The sequence below is a fragment of the Arvicola amphibius genome, chromosome 14, assembly GCF_903992535.2.
Source record: "Arvicola amphibius chromosome 14, mArvAmp1.2, whole genome shotgun sequence".
Classification (NCBI taxonomy): Eukaryota; Metazoa; Chordata; class Mammalia; order Rodentia; family Cricetidae; genus Arvicola; species Arvicola amphibius.
This window is the reverse complement of record NC_052060.1, coordinates 32,490,270-32,514,880: the sequence shown is the minus strand read 5'-3', so window position 1 is coordinate 32,514,880 and position 24,611 is coordinate 32,490,270. Positions and strand designations below refer to the sequence as shown.

General features: G+C 41.9%; 1 protein-coding gene across 1 annotated transcript in view; it reads left to right on the top strand.

Moving 5' to 3' along the window:
- Ndst3 (N-deacetylase and N-sulfotransferase 3) overlaps positions 1-24,611 on the top strand; it is a 116,502-nt gene that overhangs the window by 10,871 nt on the left and 81,020 nt on the right. Inside the window, exons 2-3 of the mRNA XM_038311542.1 lie at positions 16,846-16,933; positions 23,342-23,496. Coding sequence (XP_038167470.1) covers positions 16,846-16,933; positions 23,342-23,496 — 243 coding nt within the window. The remainder of the gene's footprint in view (positions 1-16,845; positions 16,934-23,341; positions 23,497-24,611) is intronic.

Below are 24,611 nucleotides of genomic sequence, written 5' to 3'. Positions count from 1 at the left end.
CAACACTCAGAAGGCAGAGTCAGGCAGATCTCTGTGAGTTCGAGGCCAGCCTGGTCTACAAGAGCTAGTTCCAGGTTACTAAGCTACAAAGAAACAAAAACAGAATTTGGATGGCATTCAAAGTCCTAACATTGGATAAGATCTAGTATGAAAAGAGAATAGAGAAAAGGAAGGGAGGACCAGGCATTCAACACTGAAGACATGGCCCAGATCTGTAGTCAGAGAAGTAGCTACAGAGTCTGAGTCAAATTTGTTATGTTCAGGAAACATCCTATTCCTGAATTCCTTCATGGATGTCTCTTTTGAGATTGTGGGTCACAGCAGCTTTTTTCCTTTGCATTTCACAGATACACTATCCCATGCACTTTAGGCTGCTCATGGTGAAGACTGACAACCTTTTTCCCCTATCACAGTTTTATAGTCTCTCGATAAAAATGACTGTTGGGACAGTCACTTAAAAATAAGAGAAGCCCTGTCTTTTACATGGTACCATAAATTCTAGCAACTAGAGTTATAGATTATCTTCCATAGGGAATATTTTTTAATTAATTAAACTCATTTTATTGGAGAATATATGTTATCCTTTGTGGGGGTGAATCTAGGCTCATAGAGCAACTTGTCTCCCTAGAGCCCATGCTTGTGTGCTGCACAAGGACTAGGTCCTCAGACTTGGTTAAATTGTGCTTCAATCCCATATCTGCACTAGTTGTGGTCCGTGCTCGTGTGCTTAGCTCATTTGAACGTGTGCTTTCATCTTTCAAATAGTTGATAACACTTCTCACCTCACGAAGTCTGACAAGGTCTTTGTGACATAAATAGAACTCTCACATGGTGGTCTCCCTATTTCTCCTATGGTAAGATTTTTCTGTGTTGATCGGTTAATCTCATTACATAGACCACAATTGCATCTAGCAATATCTGAGTTGATTATGAGCCTCCATCCTGAGAAATGCGCCCTTGTGCAGTTCCATCATTGTGGAATATTGGAGGTTGCAGTCATGCACAGCAAATGGCCTAGGTCAGTCCCTTGTCCTGGCTTCTCGATGAGAGGGAGAGATGAGCTGTACGAGGCTACAGGGCCTGCTTTTTGACAATAGAGGTCAGTAGAAGGGCTGCGCTGGAAAAGAATGGTAAGTGGCAGAGTAGTAGACATAAAAGCTGGTTGCGGTCACGTCGTATTGTTATCGAGCATTGTCTAGCGCACATAACTTATGTGCAGTGCAGCCCATGGGTGTGTTCACAATGGCATCACCACATGCACAGATGACTGTGCCTTGCTGCAGTGGTGCAGTGGCTGCCACTTCACCAGGCAGTTTATGAATGCCTCAGCTCCTCTGCAATATGAAACCGCCATCACATAGAAAGTCTATTGCTTGCCAAGGCGTCATCATGTGACGCCAAGTGGCGCATCCAAAATTCTCCTCACTAAAGTGGTCTACACAGTGCAAGTGTGGACTTTGATGTTGTGAGTGTGGTCCATAGATACAAAAGGATACCGCACTATCCTTATGAACTGCCGAGTTTTACGTAAATGATTTTACTTTTATTAAAGTGCCAACATATAACAGACACCTGTCAGGATTTGTTACATAGTGATACTTTACTGCTTTAAAATAGTCTTAGACATATTTAAAAGGGCTGTTTTGGCCTCATTTCCTGCCCCCACCCCGGGCCTAACTGATAAGTGCTTTTAAAGGGGACAGTGCCTCTTTGCTACATCCGTAAGCTCCGGTCCCTGCCTACTGGTACTTGTCACAATTTATTAACTGTGATGTACACCTCACGTCAGTTTAACCCTTCTTTCTCTACTCAGTTTTCCAGATAAAGGCTGGCAAATTACAAACCAACCAACTGGCTTTCTGAAGATACAGATGTGAAATCAGCATTGAACCTCAAAAGACTATACTAGGCTTTGTGAATCTAACATCAGTGCTAATTTTCAAGCCAGGAGCACACATATAGATCACATTGCACACAGCACACACGTCTTCAGAAAACCATTGGAGTTGTGTGTGTGTGTGTGTGTGTGTGTGTGTGTGTGTGTGGATTCAAGCAATATATTTTCTTTGCTTGGAAATAACATGAGTTCCCATCACTTGGTCTTGAGGATGATACTCTTTCCCACTGACATCCCTGAGCTATTACTTCAGATGGTCCCTTAAATAAACAGGCTCTTTCCTTGTCCAGCGTTGTTAATGAGCTGCCTTTCATCAGCTATGACAAGGTGTGAAGTCTGAGAATCCCTGTGTAAGCAAGCAGTCAGTCCAGCCCAGTTTCACAGGTCCTGGCAGGGGTCAGAGAGAACAGCAATACCCTTAGCCGCAATAGAGTGCCACACACAGGGCTGCATTACAGGGAAAAAGTGAACCTCTGAACTCTGAGCACTCAAGCCTCTTACAATGAGCAATAAGCCTGAAGGATCCTTGAAAGGACATTACAAAGTGAAAGTGGTTCGTGCTCTTACAAGGCAGGCAAAATCACAAGAGCACAGGGAACGTCTTTCAGGAACACTGGAGGCTTTTCTTCTTCGATGTGCTTAGCTATTTAGTGCTGTCAAGAGCAAGATAGTTCAGCAGCAGGTAAAAACACTTGCTGCCAAGCCTTATGGCCTGAGTTCAATTCCTGGGTTCCATGTGGTGGAAGGAGAGACCAACTTGTCCTCAGATCTCCACACTTACACACATGTGAATGTGCACCTCACACACACACACACACACACACACACACACACATACAATAAATGAATGTAGCAGGGTTTTTGATGAATATTTTCAGTGTGACATGAATGAGTACTATAAATATGGAATCCCCAAGTCTCTTATAAAACATCCCCAGCTCCTTCCTCTAAGCTAATGAAAATTCAGAGGGGCTGGAGAGATTGCTCAGTAGAGTAGCGCCACCTCCTTTTACCTCCACTTGTTAGCTAGTTTTCAGGTATGGCTATTGTAACAGCTCCACTCCTCTATACCAGATTTCCATATTAGCCCATTTTCCTAACTCTAGCAAAATACCTAAGGCAAGCTAGCTTTATGAAAAAGAGTTTTAGTTAGCCCTCAGTTTGGGATGTGGGATATTTAAGTCACAGCATGGCATCAACTCTGTCAAGGGCCACTCCCACTGCAACCCACCACACTCCACTCAAGGGCCACTCCCTCCGCAACCCACCACACCCCACTGTGGCTGCATCATCTGCAGAGGCACATGTGGAATGACAAATCCACATCACCAAGCAGGAAGGCCAAAAGTGTGGGTCACATAATGCTCTTCCAAGTTTTCTCCACTTAGCCTAAGAATCCCCACCAAGCCCTCCTAAGGGTTCCAGAGTACCCTAGCCACATTGAGAACGAAGCTTCCAGCAGGCAAGCCTTTGCATATTCAAACACATCCAGAGCATGGCCTACTCCTACTTCCAAATTGGCAATTTGGAAGACATTGTGAAAAGAACATTCTAAAGGCTTTTGAAAGCTTCTTAACCAATGCTATCTTTCCCTGAATCATTCTGCATTCAGCATTGAAGTAGTAAAGTGAACAGGAAAGATGAGTTTTGGAAGTGAATTGTGTTGTTATTCAATGCTCCTCTTCCTGAGTAATGTAATCTGCACCTTTTCATTGTTTCTTAGATAATTATCTAAAACTTAGGAGACATGGACCACTGTACCATTGACTACATTTTAATTTCAGTATTACTTGAAGTTATCTTTATAAAGGGAAAAATAATATTGTTGTTAGGGACCTGAAGAAGGCTCTCTCTGGAGAAGCAAAAATGTCATTAATTTCCATCTGAACAGGGTCACTGAGAGCAAACGACTATTTGGTGGCTTCAAACAGTGGCATCTTTCCCAGTTTTAGAATCACCTTACCAATTATAACCAGAAATACAAATCAAACCTGTGACTTCTTAGAAGAGACACTTGCCAGAGGTCGCAAAGTGCGTGTGTTCTCCAGTATTCCGCTCAGTGATCTCAGAGATTAAAGTTTAGGTTGATGCCGTGTGCTTCATTATGTTTGTATGAAACTTCCATATCAGCTGCCCACAATGTCTGGTGTGGATGTATATTTTGATATATTAACTTCTTCTCAAAGAGGCATAAGATAAAGTATTTTACAGAGTGGTACACTAGGGATGCAAAGCTGGGTTGGTGAGGGGACGCAGTCAGGAAAGCTCTGGACAAGCCTGGAGTCCCAAGTTCAAGCAGCACCATGCAGAATCCAGGCAGGGTGGTGGTGCTTGGAGCCTAGAGAGTCAGGGAGAGGCCCGTCCCTGAGATCATCAGTGAGCCGCAGGTCCCAGTGAGAGGCCAGGTTTCAGCAAAAAGAGGGAGGGCCAGTGAGTTGGGTCAGCAGGTAAAAGGTCATGTTAGGCAAACCGAACACCCTGGAATCCACAGGAAAGGATAGAACCAACTCCCAGAGGTCGCCTTCTGATCTCCATGTGTTTCCTTACACATACTTGCCTGTACTCACACAAACATATTGTACATAGAGTGCGTACGAATGTGTGTGTGCATGTGCATTCTCTCTCTCTCTCTCTCTCTCTCTCTCTCACACACACACACACACACACACACACACCAACAGTAATAAATAAAGGCAAAACATTTAAAGGTGGATACCTCCTGAGACGTGTCCAAGGTGGACTTCTGTCTATATGCAGGGGCACCCACATAAACTGGCACCCATACTCACACAGAAAGTAAGAGGGGCTTCCAGTGAGAGAACACACTGCTTCTCCTAAATAGAAGGAGTACATGAGCTACATGAGCTTTGATATCAAGATAGAAGCTGAGGTGATAGCCATTGTGGTGGTTCAAATGAAAATGGCCCCCATACGCTCAGATATTTAAATACATGGTCCCCAGTTGGTGGAGCTGTTTGGGAGGGGTTAGGAGGTGTGGACTTGTTGGAAGAGGTATCTCAGTAGGGGTGACTCTGAGGTTTCCAAAGACTCACACCATTTCCAGCGTCTCTGCTTCTTCCACGTAGCCCTGACAACATGAAAAACACTTGAGTTCAGCCATTGGTCAGGTCTTCCAGTTCTGACATGCTGCTGTGTGATTGTCGTTAATCTGATCTTTTCTGAGACAAGCAAAACACTCGCTAGTCAGGTTCTGGATATTCATACCCAGTGAGGAAAGACAGAGGCCATCTTTAGGAAACCACTCCTCAGCCTTTCCCTTCCAGGGGTAGCAGGTGCCCTGCACACTTGGGACAGTGCCTGCTGCCAGACAGCCACGCCCAGCTGTGGCCAGCGTTGAGAGCACTGGGTCCATTGTGATCTGTACTGGAATTGGCGTGTGTCCATCATCTCTGTTGCACCAGGACTGCTGTATCACAATATTGTAATCTTACAAATCAGTGAACCAGTCACGCTTTCCTCTTATTAATTTTCTTTTGTGTTCTACAACAGAAAAGCAGACTTGGCAAAGATACTTGGGCCAAAGGGAGAAGTTACTCAGTGTCCTGGGAGCTGGGATCAGGCCAGAAAACTTCCTTCCAGGGTCCATGTTCATTATCTTTCTGAATAGCCTCTTGGGTTTGTGTGTGTTTTGATTTTAACCCCCAAACTGCACTGCGGCCTCATTGATTTTAACCCAGAGCTATACTTCAGTGTCGGGCCTAAAATGCTCAGACTACAAATTACAGACATTTGTGGGTTTACTTAACAAATGTTTCTGGGTACCTACTCCATTACTCCAGACAACACGCAAATGAGGAAAGAGTCAGACTCCTTCTCTGGAGCCTCTTATGTGCAGTGGAAGCAGAGAGCGAGAAACAGTAAGTGAGCATCATAACATCTTGGGGCCTGGCCAGTCTCACAAAGAAACCAATGAGAGGCAAAGGATGCAAGAAAGTCTGGTCTTTGGGGTGACAGGAGTAGCTATGCAAAGCCTCTGAGGCCATTTTCTTCATTTCAGACAAACCTCCTTGGTACTGTACTGTGTAAAGGAAGACATAAAAGGTTCACCCATGACAATATGAGGAGGGTTTCACTGACAGAGAAAAAGCAGAAGAAGGGAAGATCTAGAAACTAGCGTGCCCTTGTCCTGACTTCCTGGAGGTGAGAAGGCCTGCTGCTGAAGCTAAGGGAGAAAGAAGGACTGACATCTAAATTACCTTGACGTCTCCAATTCATTCAAGGATGCCATCTGCCAATGTGAACAATTTTTCCAAAATTTTACTTTAAATGATCATGATAACTTTATACACTTGTTCAGTTAAAGCATAAAAAAGATCTTTTTTAAAAATCTCATTTTCTCCTCAAAACATCCTGTCACTGAATGACAGATTTAATTTGATTATCCCGGCAACTAACAAAAGATATGACACATAGTAGACATTCACTCAATGTGACTTGAATTAGCAACGTGACTGAGAATTCTATGGTGCGACATTAGCTCTCACTAAAGCACAGTGAACGGACACAGAGGGAGAGGGAGAGATGTGTCCTCTTCTCCCCACGCCCTAATTTGCATAGCTGTGTGATTTCTTTTTGATGATTTACTCTTCCCCTGTCTAAGTATTTCATTAGCTTCGTCAGCATCTCTCTTTGCAATCAGTTTATGGAATTTAATTTTTTTCTGCCCTCAGAAACTAGATCATAAATCCTACCAGAATAATGTGAAAAGGGGAGTGACTCCACGTGACAATTACCTTTCCTAACAATTAAATCTGCCTCGGTGAGTTAGGGTGCTGTCATAAAACATCCCACACTGGTAACTTATACACAAGAGACTCTTTCCGTCCGTCTGAGGCTAGAAGATGGCAGCTTCCGCGTGCATAAAGACCCGGGGCCTCTCTTTCCAGATGCATTTGTGTTGCCACAATACCAGGAAGCAGATGCTGATGCCACACCCTCACTAGTGGAAGTGACAAAAAAGGCAGGCACCATGTCTAGCTCTGTGTAGGGACCCTAGTTCACCCATTCTCTTGACTCTGTCATCCTAAAGCCCTTCCAGATGTAATACATGGATGGCTAAATTTCAGTATATAAACTTTGGTGACATATTCAGATCATAACAAAACTCAACTTTTCTACTTTCTTCCTAGTAGCGTTAGCGTTCCTATCTCATAGGCTTCGTAGGTTCCAGAGGAAGAAAGCTGTTAGGTAAGGTAGACATTTGTGTTCTTTTTTCCCCAGCTTGTATCAAAGAAAACTATAAACCGTTTTAAAACTACTAAAACAAGTTCTGCAGTCTGGTGTGAAGCTATGCAAAGGGATTCTTCAAAAGGCTTATCCCAGGTCTGTATGAACCATTCATAGCTTACAGATTTCTGAGAGTCCCACTTCCCCCAGCGAAGGCTCTTATCTAGTAGTAATGATTTACCCACCTGCTCAAGTTAACTATTTTTGCAATGCATATATGTTTCAAAATATGACACTTTATACTGTAAATATATATAATTTTTTGTTAATTATACCTTAATAAAACTGAGGGTTTTTTTTCCCTTTTTAAGTATAGAAGATAAAGGAAAACTGCACCAAGATTATGTAGTCAGAGGCCTGGAAAATTGACTGAACTTTGTGTGTGGGGAAAGCTTGTCTTTAGGAAGAAGCGGGAAAGCAGTTGGCAGTGCTTCCAATGCACACCGTGGAGAACTCTCTTGAGGCCAGCCTGAAAGACAGATGGGCATTCACTGTTGTAGGACAGTGCACATAAACACCCATTAGTAGTTCAGATAAACCACACAGACATCGGGGCTCAGGATTGTAAACTCTCGTTGTTCTGTTTACAGAGGTGAAACTCACTGTCATCTAAGCAACCACCTAGTTAAGATCAGAATATGAGCTGTTAGCGTATTTATGCCCGGCACAACCACTATCTCCGCCAAGCCCAGACACTATCCTTACATCATATGGACCCCACAGCCCTGTCTCATGTCACCTCACTCCCAGGTCCTGGGAAGCAGCCTGCCTCCGTCTCTGTGGATCAATACACTGCACATCAATAGTCTCATACAATATGTGACTTCCCTGGCAGTGTGTTCACTCCGCTTGCTTGTGAGGTATAGCTGTGCTATGACATATATTGGTACATGGGTGTCAGGGGGGAGTACTTTCCCATTGCATGTGTGTACCACAATTTGTTTATCCACTTATCCATCAGTGGGCATTTGGAGTTATTTTCATGATTTGGTGATTTTGACTCTTGCTACTCGGAACTAGTTAGTGTACAAACATTTGTCTAAAAACTTTCCAGTTTTGGGAGTACCCACCTAGAGGTGGAATTGCTGAATTATAAAATGATTCTATTTGGCTTTGTAAGCAACCACCAAGCCATTGTCCTCAGAGGCTGGAGCATTTTCTGTTATGAAATGCTGCCGCTCCAGCCACCTCTGGACCCATAAGCACCAGCTCCCCCAAACCTGCCCTCCCAAGGCTGGGGCTGCCTAGCCTAGGTTTTTGTGTTTTGCCTGGCCAGGTGTTCTGAGTAGCTGCTTCTCCCAGCCTGGATGAAGAGGACTTTTATATTTTAAAGTATGGGGAAAAGTTTTAGAGGGAGAAAAACTGAGTTTGATTTTTAGGGCGGAAAAAAAAAAAAAAAGAAAGACCAGTGTCCCAGTTTGCGATAGTCGTGTGGGAAAAGTTCCTCCTCGCCTCTTTGTTCTGTTCAAATCTTCAGCTGATCTGGGAAAACCCTCTGAAAACAAGGAAGGCAGTCAGCATGACTCTGCCGCTTCTGATGTTAACCTCCAAAAAACGCCTCTCAGACAGCGGCTACCTGGGTAACTCGTATCCCATTCAGAGTGAGACAAAAAGCTAAGCACAGAGCACTTCCGTGCCCGTGCAGCCCCTAGAGCTGCTACTCAGTTCGCCTAATCCTCAAACGTTATATTTTTAGAACACTTCTTATTTGCAAATACACAATGTCTACTACTTAAGTTGTTCGTGGAGCTGTTGACCACCTCCTGCCTACTGTGCACCAGGAACCCTACTAAGCCCATAGTGTTCAGCACCTTTTCAGATGCTGAAGGAAAGAACAGGTCTGTAAATGAACTAGACTGACCTTGAACTCTCAGCATTTCGAATCAGCAAACACACTGCTGGTGCTTAGAGTGGGGTGTGAGGTCACATACACAAAAGCACCTCGGGTCTTGCTTCAAGAGGCCTGCTCATTGTCTGGGCTAGAACCCAGAAGTCTACTCTCTGGGGAAACTATCTTTGTGATGTACTGCTACTTAAAAGCAAATATTTTAAGTTTTTGAAATCATTGTGATAATATAATTATTTTGTAAGTAGTAGATTTGTGAGGTGTAGTTGACAGTTTCTGAAGGGCATCACACTGTGACTGTGAACTGTTTTTTTCCTTTATATCCTTTAAATCAATCCTGAGAAGCACTAACCCAGGACACGCTTTCTAAGAAAAAAAAAAAACACAAGAAAACAAAGTAAAATGTTCTCTACTTTTATTTTTCAATTTGAGTTATATCAAAGTAAAAAAAAAATACTCAAGTAAATGAACATACAACTGCCCCACAAGCCTTTTGACTTCATGAATGATCAATCAAAAATTTACTCCTAGCCGGGCGGTGGTGGCGCACGCCTTTAATCCCAGCACTCGGGAGGCAGAGGCAGGCGGATCTCTGTGAGTTCGAGGCCAGCCTGGTCTACAAGAGCTAGTTCCAGGACAGGCTCTAAAAAGGCTGCAGAGAAACCCTGTCTCGAAAAACAAAAAAAAACAAAAACAAAAAAAAAAATTACTCCTGTCCCACTAAACAAATGTGTTTGCATGGTGGCCCCTAACATCTTGCCGAGATACAAGTAATGTAACTACTGCCTCGTAGAGTGGATAGGCAAGCCTCAGCCCCACTTTGCTTTTAAAATGGAAGTGGAAAGGATGCTGAGGGCCTTTTCCATGTTTTTATAGGTACTTAGCATTTTTACTTCTTTTTTATTTATTTGTTTATTATACATACAATATTTTGTCTGTGTGTATGCCTGAAGGCCAGAAGGGGGCACCAGACCTCATTACAGATGGTTGTGAGCCACCATGTGGTTGCTGGGAATTGAACTCAGGACCTTTGGAAGAGCAGGCAATGCTCTTAACCGCTGAGCCATCTCTCCAGCCTGCATTTTTACTTCTTAAGAAGAATAAATAACATTATTTATAAACATTATGAAACATGTATTTTGTGATATATAAACTCTTTTTTCTAAATAGTTAAATGATAAAATGTACCTAATGGTTCCTAAACATACTGTAATGTAAAGATTTGTGAACTGCTTTGTATATTTTTTTCTTCTGAAGGTACATCAGTATTTTGCCTATTGATGTGCATCAGCCAAACACTAAATAAAATGTGCATAAAAACTCCAACACTCAGTGAACTTAATAATTTTGTTTCCTAGTTACAAATCATTTTTGCCATTTTCAGTCCAAAAACAGTTTAAAGAAAAATAACCCTTAGCATGTGATTTAAAGTATATTATGTGTGTCCTAGATTAAAAGATGTGGCAATTTAATACTGCTATATAACTCTTTCCCCTTACCTTCCACACAAACTGTATGTCCTAACTCTGCTAACACAGAGCAGACATGAGAAGCATGAATATTCCTATGGGGAATGAAAGATTCAATAGCATCGTTTAGACAGACTCAGAGCCCTGTGATGCTTGTTGTCATACAGTTGTTTGGTGAACCTCCACTTAAGTGCTAATAGACACCCACATTACTAAAGAGACTTTGGAACACAGTGTGGGCACATGATTTTTGTTTTTTACAGGGTGGCAAGAGGAAGCAGAGATGGAGTTTTGTTGCAAGGCCAAAAGAAATTTTCAAGCTTGGTTAAAAAAGGGGTGGAGGCAGCAAAGGGCCCTCCTAGAACCACAGCCCCATTTCTGCTTTAGGGTTTTAGGGACTTGAGGCTGCTTCTCCATTTCATCTGAAATGGGTTACACTATTTATACTAAGTAACTCTGATGCTGGAATTCAGAAGTGTTTGCCACAGAGACACAGTATAGTCTCTACAAATAGCTACCCAATTGCTATTATTTAATTAAGTCAATATAGATAATTACATTTTGGGTATTATATGTGTAGTGTGAAGCGGCGGGGCTGCGTCCCGCCACCCGGCCGCCGGCTAGCTTTACACCCGAAATAATTACACGGAAACTGTATTCTTTTAAAACACTGCCTGGCCCATTATCTGTAGCCTCTTATTGGTTAATTCTCACATCTTCCTTTAACCCATATTTAGTAATCTGTGTAGCACCACGAGGTGTGGCTTACCAGGAGAGATCTTAACCTGTGTCCATCTCGGAGAGGAGAAGCATGGAGACCCACTATGGCGACTGCCTGAAGCGTCTCCCCAACTCTGCTTCCTTGTTCCCACAATTCTGTTCTGTCTACTCCGCCTACCTAATTTTCTGTCTCTTAAAGGGCCAAGGCAGTTTTCTTTATTAATTAACCAATGAAAGAAACATAGACAGATAACTCTCCTCCATCATATATGCTTTGCCTCCTGCTCAAAAGCACACTTGTCCTCGCTTGGATTCTGTTGGTGTGATAACCACTGACCAGCACAAGCTTGTGAAGAAAGAGAGTATTTGGCGTATACTACTACGTCACCGTCCATCATCAAGGGAGCTCAAGGCAGGAACCTGCAGGCAGGAACCAAAGCAGAGGCCTTGGAGCAATACTGCTAATTTGCTTGCTCCCCTTAGGTTGCCATGCCTGCTTTCTTATACAGCCCAGGTCCAGCAGCCTAGAGTGGCCCCACACGTATCACTCAGTAACCAAGAAAATGCCCACAGATATAGTCACAGGCCACAGCTCCACAGTTCGCCACCCTCTTCCCAGGTATTTCTGGTTGCTGTCAACAAATGAACCAGCACAGTACTCAACATTAAAATGTCTTCCTCGTCTTTGATTGGCTTATCAGCCTAAGCTATTCACTCACAAATGGTGGAGTGGCTCAAAATATTATCTAGGTGGTATAAATAAGAAATGAAAATTAGCAGATGTTCTCCTGGAGAATGCCACACATTTGCTGGATACTGAAACGATTCATACAAAAATGTTTTCCAATTATGTTTAATTTTAATTTTTGCCTCTCATTTTCCCTCTTTAGTGTATTCATTCTGTTAAGGAAAATTGAGCGAAATCCAAAGCCACATAAAAGCTTCCATTTTACTCAATCCTCAGAGCTCAATTTCTTTAAATTAGATCTGTTCTTGCCTTTAACCAGATCTTGAAAATGTTCTTGACTTTGCATAATGAGAACTTGAAAAGCTAAGAAAGAACAGTGTATACATTCAGCTTTTAAAAAGTGATATTTAAATTTTTGTGAGTTATGTTGAATGCAAATGTCTTACAATTTTATTGGACATTATGTTCCCTTTTAATACTCTATTAAACATTTTCAAATTTTCTGCAAAGTTTGTTTGTTTATTCAAAGGTAAATAGAATTGCTTGACTCTCAGGAGGGTTTCTTACTATGTAAATACAGACTTATATAATAAACAAGATTTATGTTTGCCAAAACAAAGGAACTTAAATGTACAATAAGCAGAAATGATCAAATCAATTATAGTACAACAGATTGATGTTACCAGTATTCTGCTTTAATTAGAAGGTATGATTTGGGGTGAAGGGATAATGTCCATCCACAATATGCTATTAAATAAAAAATGCAAGCCTGTTCTTTTAATTCTAATTTTAGCATACTGTAATTCCTCTTTCACAGCACAATGGCTCTTTCTATGACTCTAATTTGCCTATATCCCCTTATATCTGCATGTATACAGATTACCTAGTTATTGAGAAACTAAAGAGTGGTAACAATACTATCTTAATAGATGACTTTAAAATGTCTTGTTTCAAAAATATCAGTGGTATATGGAATTGCAAAAATATACCATACTGTTAAATACATGCTATATTTTGAAATTCCTAAAAATAAAAATACCACTTTTCAATAATGAGCACACTTGAAACTAAGAGCCATGCTTCCAAGACTCCTACACTAGTGTTTGAAATAGCGTGACAATTTGCCTTTTGCATTAGAGATTCCAGTCCCCAAAAAAGGTCTGCTTGCCCAAAATCTGTGCAGCTTTTTTCCATTTTAGTGTTGTAACAATGATTTTATTTACTGCTAGTTATTGGTACTGTCACATCATTTCAGATGTATCACAAATAGAGACTGCAAACAAGGAAATGCTTTCTGATATTTGTTCATAGTGACAAGCACCCTGCTTTCATTCCAGCAATAGCAAGGTTAGCAAAAAGGATGTTGTCTCAAAACATTCCCAGGTACTTAAACTTCTTACACAAAACATTTCAATATGTTTTAAAACAATGGAAACATGCATAAAAATAAGACGTTTTTCTCATGCACATTCCCAAAATCTGGTTTGTAAAATCAATTTAAGTATGAGACGTATTGCTGTTTACCCTAAGTACATAAATACCATCTGGACACAAATTTCCTCTTTACCATGTGTTGACTACTCAGTTTTTATCCCTATGACCAAATATCTGGGTGGACTTAAGGGAAGAAGGATTGATTTTGGCTTCTGATTTCAGAAGCATCTTCAGAGCACAGAAGGTATGGGGAACGGAAGAGCACATTGTAAGGGCCAATGAGTAGAAAAGGGGATACGCAGAGGGATCGGGGTACCATACAATCCCCCAAAATAAGGCCTGTGTCCTACTTCCTCAGTCAGGCTCCACCCCTTCCCTTTGGTCTCCTCCCAATAATGTCATCAAGTTTTGAATCCACCAAGAGCTGGTCCAAGCAGTGAGTCAGAGCCCTCAGGATCCAGCCATCTCTGGAATGTCCTCGCTGGCATCCCCAGGTGTACTTTGCTAATTTTTTCTATACTCCTCAGTCTGATCAACTTGACAAGTAGGATGTACTGTCTCACCATACATAATTAGTATGGCCATATGTTTCATCTATCTTCTAAGGGCTTGAGTGTTTGTTTTTAAAATATGTTATAAATGTGTGAAATATTCAAACTGGCAAAACTCAGGGGGAGTTGAGTCATTGGGATTCATACATTCTAGTTGTTAAAGATATTATCTTGCAAGAACTTAATTTAGCTTCTAAACCCCAGGAATAAGAGGTTTGTTTGTTTTCTCCTAAAAAACAGTGATCACAACTATACATTTTAAAAATTCAGTGTATGGTCACAAAACAGTTCATTGTGGGCTGGTTCCAACAAAAAGGGCAAAAGGAAAGAACGGTGGATTCCCAGTTTTAAGATACGGTCATTGGATGTGCAAGACCATATATAATAATAAAATTATAATTTTATAATAGATTTTGAATGTTTAGCCCCTAAATAAATAATAAAAGATAAATTGGAGTAAAGTGGAAAAAGAAGCAAGATAAGACAAGCCACACAGAAAAAGTGAGCTAGAATGTTCAGCTGAAGAGAAACAATAATAAGAAGAAAAGGACAGGCAGAAAAGGAACAGAGGAACAATGTAAATCAAGTAAAGACAACAAACTAAGCAGTGAATAAATGGATGGATGGAAGATAGATAGATAGATAGATGACATAGGTAGAAGATAGAAAAATAGGTATTAGATAAATGGAAGGTAGATATTATAGATGATGGATGGATGGATGGATGGATGGATGGATGGATGGATGGATGGATCAATGGGTAGATGATAGATATAGATATTTTAATGGCTTTTTAGTAACCACTCCTGCATGTGTGATTCACCCTCATTATACTCTGCGTTAGAAGACTGTCTTAACTTTACAAATGAAGATAAAGCAAAAGCAAGTACCACAGCTTTCCTTCTAGAATGCAAAGGTAACAACTGTGTCAGCAGCAGTGATGCATGCAGCACCAGAGATGGCAGAGCAGCAATGCTCAGTGCTGCTCACGGATTCTGTTCCAGTCACTGCACCAACAGCATAAACGAATTGTCTTATTTAATCTTCAGATAGAGCTCTGAAGTGAGTGTTATTACCCGGCTTTAACAATGATGAGACTCGGGCTTTGAAAGTTTAATAACATGCCTAAAAGTGGAAGAGGGTGAGGTCCAGAATTCCAGTTAAGACTGGCTGACCTCCAGGCCTGTCCTCTCAAAGACTGCACCGTAACTTTCCCAGAGATTGAAAGGAAAAGCCGCAGACCTTACACCCGTACAGCACCCTCCTTGCAACAGAGTCCCTGGGAAAAGTAAGAAAACCCCTTCCTCACTGCGGCACACTCACCTATCCCGTTTTTCTTCCTGTGCCCATCCTACGCCTCACCCTTATAAGAACAAGCTCTTACTTGTGTGCAGGGACACTGGTATCAGTTAAGCTTCATACTGTCATAGCTCAGTGTAGAGATCCACTGGCAGGCCCTCCATCCATCAGCGTCATGTAGACCCACAGAGTGTATCACTCAGCCAGGCATACGAGAGAGTTGGTTCTTGCAAACAAAGAAATGTTAGGGAAACAATTACGTACTTACATTTCAGTAATCAGTGACTGAGTAGACGAGTTTAAGTTTGGGAAGAAAGGATTTCGTCCTCTGCATAGGCACAGACTCGGTTGCATTCTGATGAGGCAGGAGACCATGGGGTGGTTACCGAATGAAGACGGAGACTCTGCGCAGGTGCTTCAGAACGTCAGTTCTGCTGTTGAGAGCAGCAGGTTACTTAAGAGCCTGGATGTACTAGAGGAAAAAGCATCTGGATAGAAGGTCAATGTGAGAGCCAAGCTATGTCTGTGCTTTTAATTTAGGATCTCTTTGCCTCAGTCTCTTCGTGTGTAAAGTGAAGTTGTAAACCTAAAGTGAAGTGTTAATCGCGATTTGTTTGAAAACCAACCGTGCTGTCTATGTTTGGTTGAGGTGAACACTAAGTTCTAAGGACACACGCAGGAGAGAGAGTGGGGGAGCGAGGGAGGGACTGAGTAATTAATTGGAGTCATTGGGATTTAAATAAGAATCAGGAAGTAAAGGAAAAGAAGCAATGAACGTCCACTGAATACTCACAGACAGTAGAATTTACACCTAAAACCAAACCACGCTTCCAGGCCACTCCTTATGAAAAGTGCATTGTGGGTACTCTCACCTCTGACAAAATGCTTGCCATAGCTTAGACAAAGGGGCTATTGGTTTTGGCTTATGGCACCAGTTCATCACGGTGCATGTATGAGAGCAGAGTTTATGACAGCCAGAAAGCACAAAAGCACCCAGGAGAGACGGCCCACGCCAGCTGACTTGCCCCATGTTTTCTCATCTGTTCCAACTCAGTCCCAATCTCCTGGGTGACGCTGACGTACTCAGGAGACCACCTCTCTCTCAGCTAGTCCCACTAGCAGATCCTTTCATAGACACAATTAGCGTTATTAATCCCACAGAATTAATCCCTTCCACGCCAGTTGTCAATCAAGATGAACCACCGTGGATAGTTCTTTTAATGGGCAAATAACAGATTTGCTTTGCCCTGATATCTTCCTTTGAATAGCAATCATCTTGTGGGAATCTCAGACTTTAAAAGTTAAGAATTTTGTGTTTTGAAGAACAAAGATATATCTGAGAAATGCCAGTGTGTTTTTTTTTCCCACATATGTTCTTGCCAAGCTTCATTTAAATTGAATGTCCTTTTGAAATTGGTTCTCTATGTCCCTGAGGGGTAAAAAGAGATATATTATACTCTACTTCCTTTATACATATGGATTAAACTTTTCCTTTCACTTGGCTTCTACAGGCAAAATTTGTTCTTCTGGTTTCTTATGGGCTCGTGTGTTAGTACATGTATGTGCTATGTAATTGCAACATTATCCAGACCCTACCCTTCATTTTAAATAGAGTGGTTTTATTCTCTGAATGTGCTTGAAGCCTGTGGGTACCTTGTCACCCTGAAACACCTTTTGTTCATTCTGTATTTCAGGCCCTGCTTGACACTCAGAATCTCTTGCGTGCTCAAATCACAAACTTTACATTCAACCTTGGATTTTCAGGGAAATTCTATCACACAGGTAAGGCTCCTTGGAGCACGCTGTTTGGAATCTCACTTACCTTCTGTTCCCACTTTCCTGCAGGCTGGTCTCTGAGTTCAAGGCCAGCCTGGTCTACAGCGGAAGTTCCAGAACAGCTAGGGCTACAGAGAGAGACCCTGTCTTAGAGAGAGAGAGAGAAAGAGAGAGAGAGAGAGAGAGAGAGAGAGAGAGAGAGAGAGAGAGAGAGAGAGAGAGAGAGAGAGAGAGAATGTTAATGCTTATAAAGTTTATGGTATTTTCTAATGCCTCTTCTTTTTGTTGACCTGTAATTTACATACAGAAAAATCCATAAATAGTAAACATGATCTTTTGTGAATTTTCACAAACCGCACACAGTGATTTAGCTCTCAAGCAGAGCAAGAAAGGTATCATCATACCCCCATCTTACTCCCTTCTTGTAGTCTCTCTCTAGCTTCCTGCTTCTAACACTTCTAAACTGCTCCCTGGCTTCCAGTACCTCGTTAGATACACCTGTGTCTTACGTAAGTGTAAAACTCAACACATCCAGCTTCTGCTGTTGTTGTCATAATACCTTGTGTTAGTCACACAGATATGGGCATATATTATCATTCTCTCGGTTTTCTTGGTAGTGTTTCATTGGAGCATCCCAACATTTTATTCCTCCTACCGCAGTGTAGAAGGTTATTTCTAGATTTTGGCATTTCTTAGATCATCCTGTTAGGCATTCATCCCTGTCCCTTAGAGAATGTAAGTTCTTTTCTGTTGGATCTCAGCCCAGACTGGAGTTGCTCACATGACACATATATGAAAACTTGAAGAGGGAAGGCCAACCTATTTTATAGACTAATTTTTCCAGTGTGAATTTCTAGCTGTCTGAGGACTGTGCCTCATATTTCATGTTATTTCCCTTTTAAATTTTAGCTGTGCTCTGGGAATGATGGTTTTCATATATATTTCTCTTACGAATAGAAAGTGAACCTATACATGTGATTACTGGCTGCTTGAGGCCCTTTCGTGAGGTGCACTTATTTCTAAGTTTTCTCTTTGTTACTGATTTGTAGATCCTTGTTCCATTCTGTGTGTTGATTTCTCAGTCACATGCATTGTAAGTTCTTTCCTCTCACAGTCTGGATTGTCTTTTTTTCTGTCTCTCTGCTTGTGGGCAATAAAAGTAGCTCATTTTAGTGTCAATTTTATCTTTTCTAATAGCTTTTTTGGGGTCTTGTGTAATATACAAAATCAGATACGTTTTTGCACACAATCATCAAAGTCATAGATAAATAAAATGAAGTTTCATTTACCATTCCATCAACAAAGATTTAGGGGTAAATATTAGAATTATTCATTTGTATTAGGGTGTAACTTTATAAAGCTGAAACACGTCCAAGGATTGAAAGACTAAATATTTAAGAATTCAGTCCTCTCTAAATTGATCTATAATTAATACAATTAATTATATTTCAGTCTCAGGCACAGTTCTAACAAGTTTCTTTGTGGGTATTAGTGACATGATTCTAAAATTTACTTGAAAACTTAAATAGCCAAGAGGAGCTAAAGCAGGTCTAAGGAAGATGAACCATACTGCAATGGTTGCATTAGCAAACGCTAGTAGTAATCGCAAAGTTACTTCCAGTAATGTGTGTGATGGACACAAGCTAAAAACGGGGAAAGAAACACAGTTCCCAGAAACGTGCTAATCTCATCTCTGATGGGCATGGGCTTTCTGATAATTAGTGCTGCTTACAGAACTTTACTGTGGAAAGAAGTTAGCTTGCTTGACCCAGAGCTGAGAAAAAATACAAAATAAGTTCCAGATTGATCACAGACTCACAGTCTCGTGATATCCAAATATTTCTTAGCTAGAAATGAGGGCGTGCTCCCCACGGAAGGCTCTCCAGGGTGCAGAAGTTCTGGTTGTAACAATGCTAACCCCCCTTCATGCTGCTGCCTTTCATAACATTGAGAAGAAACTCCATGCCGGTAGCCACCTCCCTAATATCATGTGTTAGATGCTTTGACATCTGTAAGGAGAGGGAACTCGAGTTGCAGGGGAGGAATCAGAAAACATACTGAATGTATAATATCTTTGAAAGAAGTGGTATTACTCAGGCTGTTACTGCAGTAAGTGCCCGAGGGAGGGTTTACTAGAAAACAGGTGTGAAGTTTGTTTTTTGCAGTTTCACCCATGGTCTGCTTGGCCCATCATGTCTGGGCCTGTGGTGGGGCAGAGCACCAAGGTGGCTGTGAGTGGTAGACCAGTCATTAACCTCATAACTGTCACGTAACTAAGGAGGTCCACGAGAGCCCATAATAAAGGATAAAAAAATGTTTATTGGGGAACACTCACAAGGAAACTGCTGCGTTCCTCTGCTCTGCGGCTGCCGGGAGCTGCAAACAGAACTACGACCACCAACCAAGTGGAAAGGAAAAAGGGGCGAGCACGCTTCCATTCTGTACTTATTATACCTCAGACCACGCCCCAGTGGACTGGTATTCAAAAGGATCTTGGCTGAACAAATTCCCACAACACTTAACAATCACAAAACAGAAGGGGCGAGGGAGAAAGTATGCTCTTAGAGACCCATCTCCAATGACCTACCTCCTGGAACTAGGCCCCTCGAGTTCTTGCCACCCTCCCAAAATAGCACCAGCAGCTGAGCACCAAGCCTTCAAAACATGAGCCAATGGGACATTCATTCTATGTTCAAACCAAATGGAAGGTAGTGAGAGAAAGAACTAGAGAGTTTTCAAACCAGGACAGTCCAAACTCAGGAAATACACAAATATCTCTTGGCAAGTCAGTCTTCCTTCAACCCTAGATGCTAGAAATGGTGCCATTCATCCAACCCCTTCCTTCTAAGCTCTGAAAGGATTGTGTTTTGTTACGTGGTTTTTTTTTTCTTTCTTTCTAATGAAAGCACTTCTCACAACTCATGATGAGGGTGTTCTCTCTAAACCGACGGAAGAGCTGCCCACACGGGAGGAAAGTAGAAGCAAGGCTGGCGAGACCTCCTTGTCTGTGTAGAAGAGGAAAAACCCTGCACCATGACAGCCAGGGCCTCTAAGACCCAAAGCATGAGTCTTCATGGGAACAAATGTGAAATTTAAATCTCAGTACCTCAAATTAGATGTTATAAACCTTGATTAGAGCACATTGTCTCCCTCTGTGAAGAACTGATTCCTTCCTCAGCTGAAACCTCTGTCCTTTTCACTCGGTCTTGAGAGGACAAAGAAAAATGGTGTCGCTTTCAAAGGGAAAATTTATTTCGGGAAGTAGCTTGCTTTCTGTTTAAAATTTTACTTCAAATGTGTGGGTGTTCTGCCTGTGTGCATGTCTGTGCACCACATGTGCGTGGTGCTGGTGGAGGCCATGAAAGAATGTCAGATCCCCCTAGAACTGGAGCTACATTGGTGGTGAGCTGCCATGTGGGTGCTGGGAATAGAACCCTGGTCCTCTGGAAGAGCAGCCAGTGCTCTTAACCACTAAGCCACCTCTCTAGCCCAAGACTTCTTCTTCTGAGATCTATTTTAATTTAAACATTGTCTTGAATTTTGAAGGGCCCAAAGTTATGTAGCTAGTAAAGTGCCCAGAGAGTCTTCGCTCTCGGTTACCCAGAAGACAATCTGCACCCTCAGTTAACCAGGGTGCAGTTTTCCTACAGCGCTTATTAGTTAATTGACGGTCATTCGCTAGGGAAGTTAGGCAGCAGAAAGAGTTCTGTTGTCTGCAGGTCAATGGGGCTAGAACATACCAGGAAAACACTGAGCAGTAGCTTAAGTAAGAACATCTGTGCATTCTGATTGCCTCACAGAGTTGCCTGAAAACGTAGAAAGCACTGTGGTATTGAGTTAAGAAATTCTGCCATTTCTGGAGTCTGCATTTGGCCAGTGGAAAAGAACTAAGGGCCCTGAATGTGGAGTTGCTTAATTAAATTAGAACTCAGGGCCTGCCGTGTGGTCTCTGTAAAGATCAGCCTCCTTATGCGAGAAAGTCAGGTTACCTGTGACCCTAGCCACAGGGTGATGTGAGAAGGGAACAGCATAGCCAGCACAGCGCCATAAAACTTTTCACCGTTGCCTTACCTCTGCTGCGGTCTCAGTCGGTGGCAGTGCACAACATAAAAGCAAAGACAGACGTGCTGCAGAGTAAGTCTTGTTAGGAGACATACAGTAAAATAAGCTCCTCTTGACAGTGGCTTTATTGGGCTCAAGCATCATTTTCAATAACATAAGGGATTTGACTACTCATTTCTGTCCTCTGTTTCCTACAAGGAGGCCAGAGTAATCCGAACACAGGCAGCTACATTGATTTCATTTGTCTTAACATAATCTTGAAAGTAATAAATAGATACTTCCACTCAATAAAATTGATTCTGATCTAAAATATACCCAAAGTGGTATTCAAGGGAGACAGACAAATAAAGCTATTAAGAAAAATGAAAGACATAAAATTACATTTCCTGTGAATGAAGATAAATCTGTCAGATGGTAGAAATCATTTCTCTAAATCCAGCATGCTTCCAATGTGTAAAAGATGTCATTGAGTTTCTACCATGATGTTCAGAGATGGGGTAACGAACATGCTGGAGCTTCTCTCTAAAGAACCCTGAGATCCGTTGCTCTCTCCCCCTTAAACAAACTCTGAGCAAAGCTGGTTGGAAAATGAAGCAATGCTAACAGACAGATGCAGGGAAAGACAGGTGTTGCTTGTGACAAGGAAGGAGGAGCAGAAGAGGCAGCCTAGGAAAGAGTACACACGCTAGGGGGCTCCAGCTAACTCTATCACAGTGTCCTGGCTAAGGAGGTAGAGCTCAGCATGAAATGATAACTGAGAGACCGCATGAGACTTCTCTGTTTTCACCATGAAAGGTGAAGCAAGGGACTGCCATCAACACCACTGTGTGCCATAGACACCACTGTGTGCCATAGACACCACTGTGAGCCACAGACGCCACTGTGTGCCACAGATGCCACTGTGTGCCACAGACACCAGTGTGTGCTATAGACAACACTGTGTGCCACAGACACCAGTGTGTGCCATAGACACCAACCACTGTATGCCACAGATGCCACTGTGTGCCACAGACGCCACTGTGTGCCACAGACACCACTTTGTGCCACAGACACCACTGTTTGCCATAGACACCACTGTGTGCTATAGATACCACTGTGTGCCACAGACACCACTGTGTGCCTAGACAACACTGTGTGCCATAGACAACACTGTGTACCATAGACAACACTGTGTGCCAACGCCATGCACAAACCAGGAAGCTATTTTCTTGCATCTGAATATAAAAAGCCATGTCAAAATAATCTACATCCTCTTCTGCAGTCCGACTATTTGTAAAGTATCAGTTAGTCTGTTTTATTCATTCTCTTCTATACTACAAGATGTACAAAGACTGATGATTAAAGAGTCTGATGTCTTCATGAGTGATTATATTTATTAGGAACATATTTAAATATTAGTTTTAAAGATTAAATTAAAATATTTTATATTCATATCTCATGTTTAATAACTTTTCTAAAGTTTCAGGGATGGAGAGATGGCTCAGTGGTGTGTACTGCTCTTTCAGAGAATGAGAGATATTGCTACAACCTCCAGCAAGCTTTCTTGTCAGACTGTCCTTAGATCACCAGCTCCCAAATAATGACACAGAGACTAATTAATTATGAAAGCTTAGGTTTGCCCCCGACTAGCTCTTATAACTTAAATTAATCTGCTTCTATTAATCTATTTTCAGTCACGTGGTTTTTACTTTTCCTCAGTACAGCATGTCCAACTTGCTCCGAATCTACTGGTGTCTCCACCTTTCTTCTTCTGAGTCCTCTCTGTCCCCGGAAGTCCTGCCTAACCTCTTCCTGCCTAGCTCTTGACCACTCTGCTCTTTATTCAGCCAATCACAGAGACACATCTTCACACAGTCTAATGAACTATTCTGCAACAATGACCTATGTTAGGTGTCCCACAACCAGCTGTAACACAGCTCCAGGGGCTCGGACCCCTCTTCTGGCCTCTGCTGGCACCACACATATATACAGATACCCACACACAGAAACACACAAGCACATAATTTAAAATGTTAAAAAATGTTTTTAAAAAGTTTTGTCACAGCCTCTAATCATTCCTTAACAGATCTTTCCTTCGCTAAATTTTGGGTTCAGTGACTTATGCACATGTGAGATAGTGGTATCTTCTAAATAAATTATATGATAAATGATTGATAGATAAGTACTAATATAGATGATAGATGTATAGTGGATAGATAATACATAAATGATATATAATAAATATAATAGATAAATGATAAAGATAGATGGATGGATGATAGGTAGATGAATGTTAGACAGACAGACAGATAGGCAGATAAGATGAAGATGCACTTGTAATTAACTGAATAACCATTTTTTCTGCCCCTACAGGGACCGAAGAGGAAGACGAAGGGGATGACCTTCTGCTGGGGTCTGTGGATGAGTTCTGGTGGTTTCCTCACATGTGGAGTCACATGCAGCCCCACCTCTTCCACAACGAGTCCTCGTTAGTGGAGCAGATGATTCTCAACAAAAAATTTGCCTTAGTAAGTAACTCTCGCTGCCTGCTGCACTCAACTCGTGTACAGTGGCCACGGAAGGAGCAAGGGGGGTGAAGTGGCCTCAAGGTTGTGCTGTGTTGGCTTTCCTTAAGCAACTCTTGCAGTAGCCATTAGAACCTTGGTATGCTGTCCTTTCCATGTAAGGCTCTTGAGTTTGTACTGTGCACTCATCCCTGGGTTTGGTGCTTTGACAGCTTTAATTTAAGAGAGACTTCATAAAACACAAAGCTCAATTACACGGCATTATGGTCAGCATTCCTAATACACATCTCCTATACAGTAGTTTCCTGCTGCACTGCACTGAGAGACAAAAATAAAATGTCTATAGCAGAATGAAATATTCTGTGACTTCATGTCACATGGTATTATAAGAACACAGCCCCCCAGTTCAGAGAATAACTGTCATTGAGTTGGGAAAGAATATGTTATGGTGTGAATGGGACTCAGTATATCAAGAAATCCAAATAAAACTAAGGTATCATGATGGATTGAAATAAGGTTGGCATAACAAACCAAATGGGAGGCCATAAAGTAGACAAAAGTCAATGAAGATTCAGGAAAATAGTGAAGTGATATTGTAAAAGTTAGGATGGAGCCGGGCGGTGGTGGCGCACGCCTTTAATCCCAGCACTCGGGAGGCAGAGGCAGGCGGATCTCTGTGAGTTCGAGGCCAGCCTGGTCTACAAGAGCTAGTTCCAGGACAGGCTCTAAAGCTGCAGAGAAACCCTGTCTCGAAAAACCAAAAAAAAAAAAAAAAGTTAGAATGGAGTATTTGCTTATCAGAAGGAAAGCCTGCTGGTTTATACTGAAGGCACTGTGATTTGGAGGCAGAGAAACTTACGGTAAAACTTCTAATAAGTATTATATGAAGGGAAATGCTCCCCTGGTCAGAGAGGACCCAAATCCATTTTCATGGAATGGTATTCTACACCAGCTGCAGGAGCCAAGAAATTTTCACTATCAATATTATGGTTGCTTACTCAAACTTACACACAAGTCAGTTAAAATTAGCAGAACTTTTTTTTTCCCTAAAGATACGTAAAATCTAACTGTTTGCAGGGCACACTGCGACTCAGGTTTCTCTAACTTTAATCCTACCA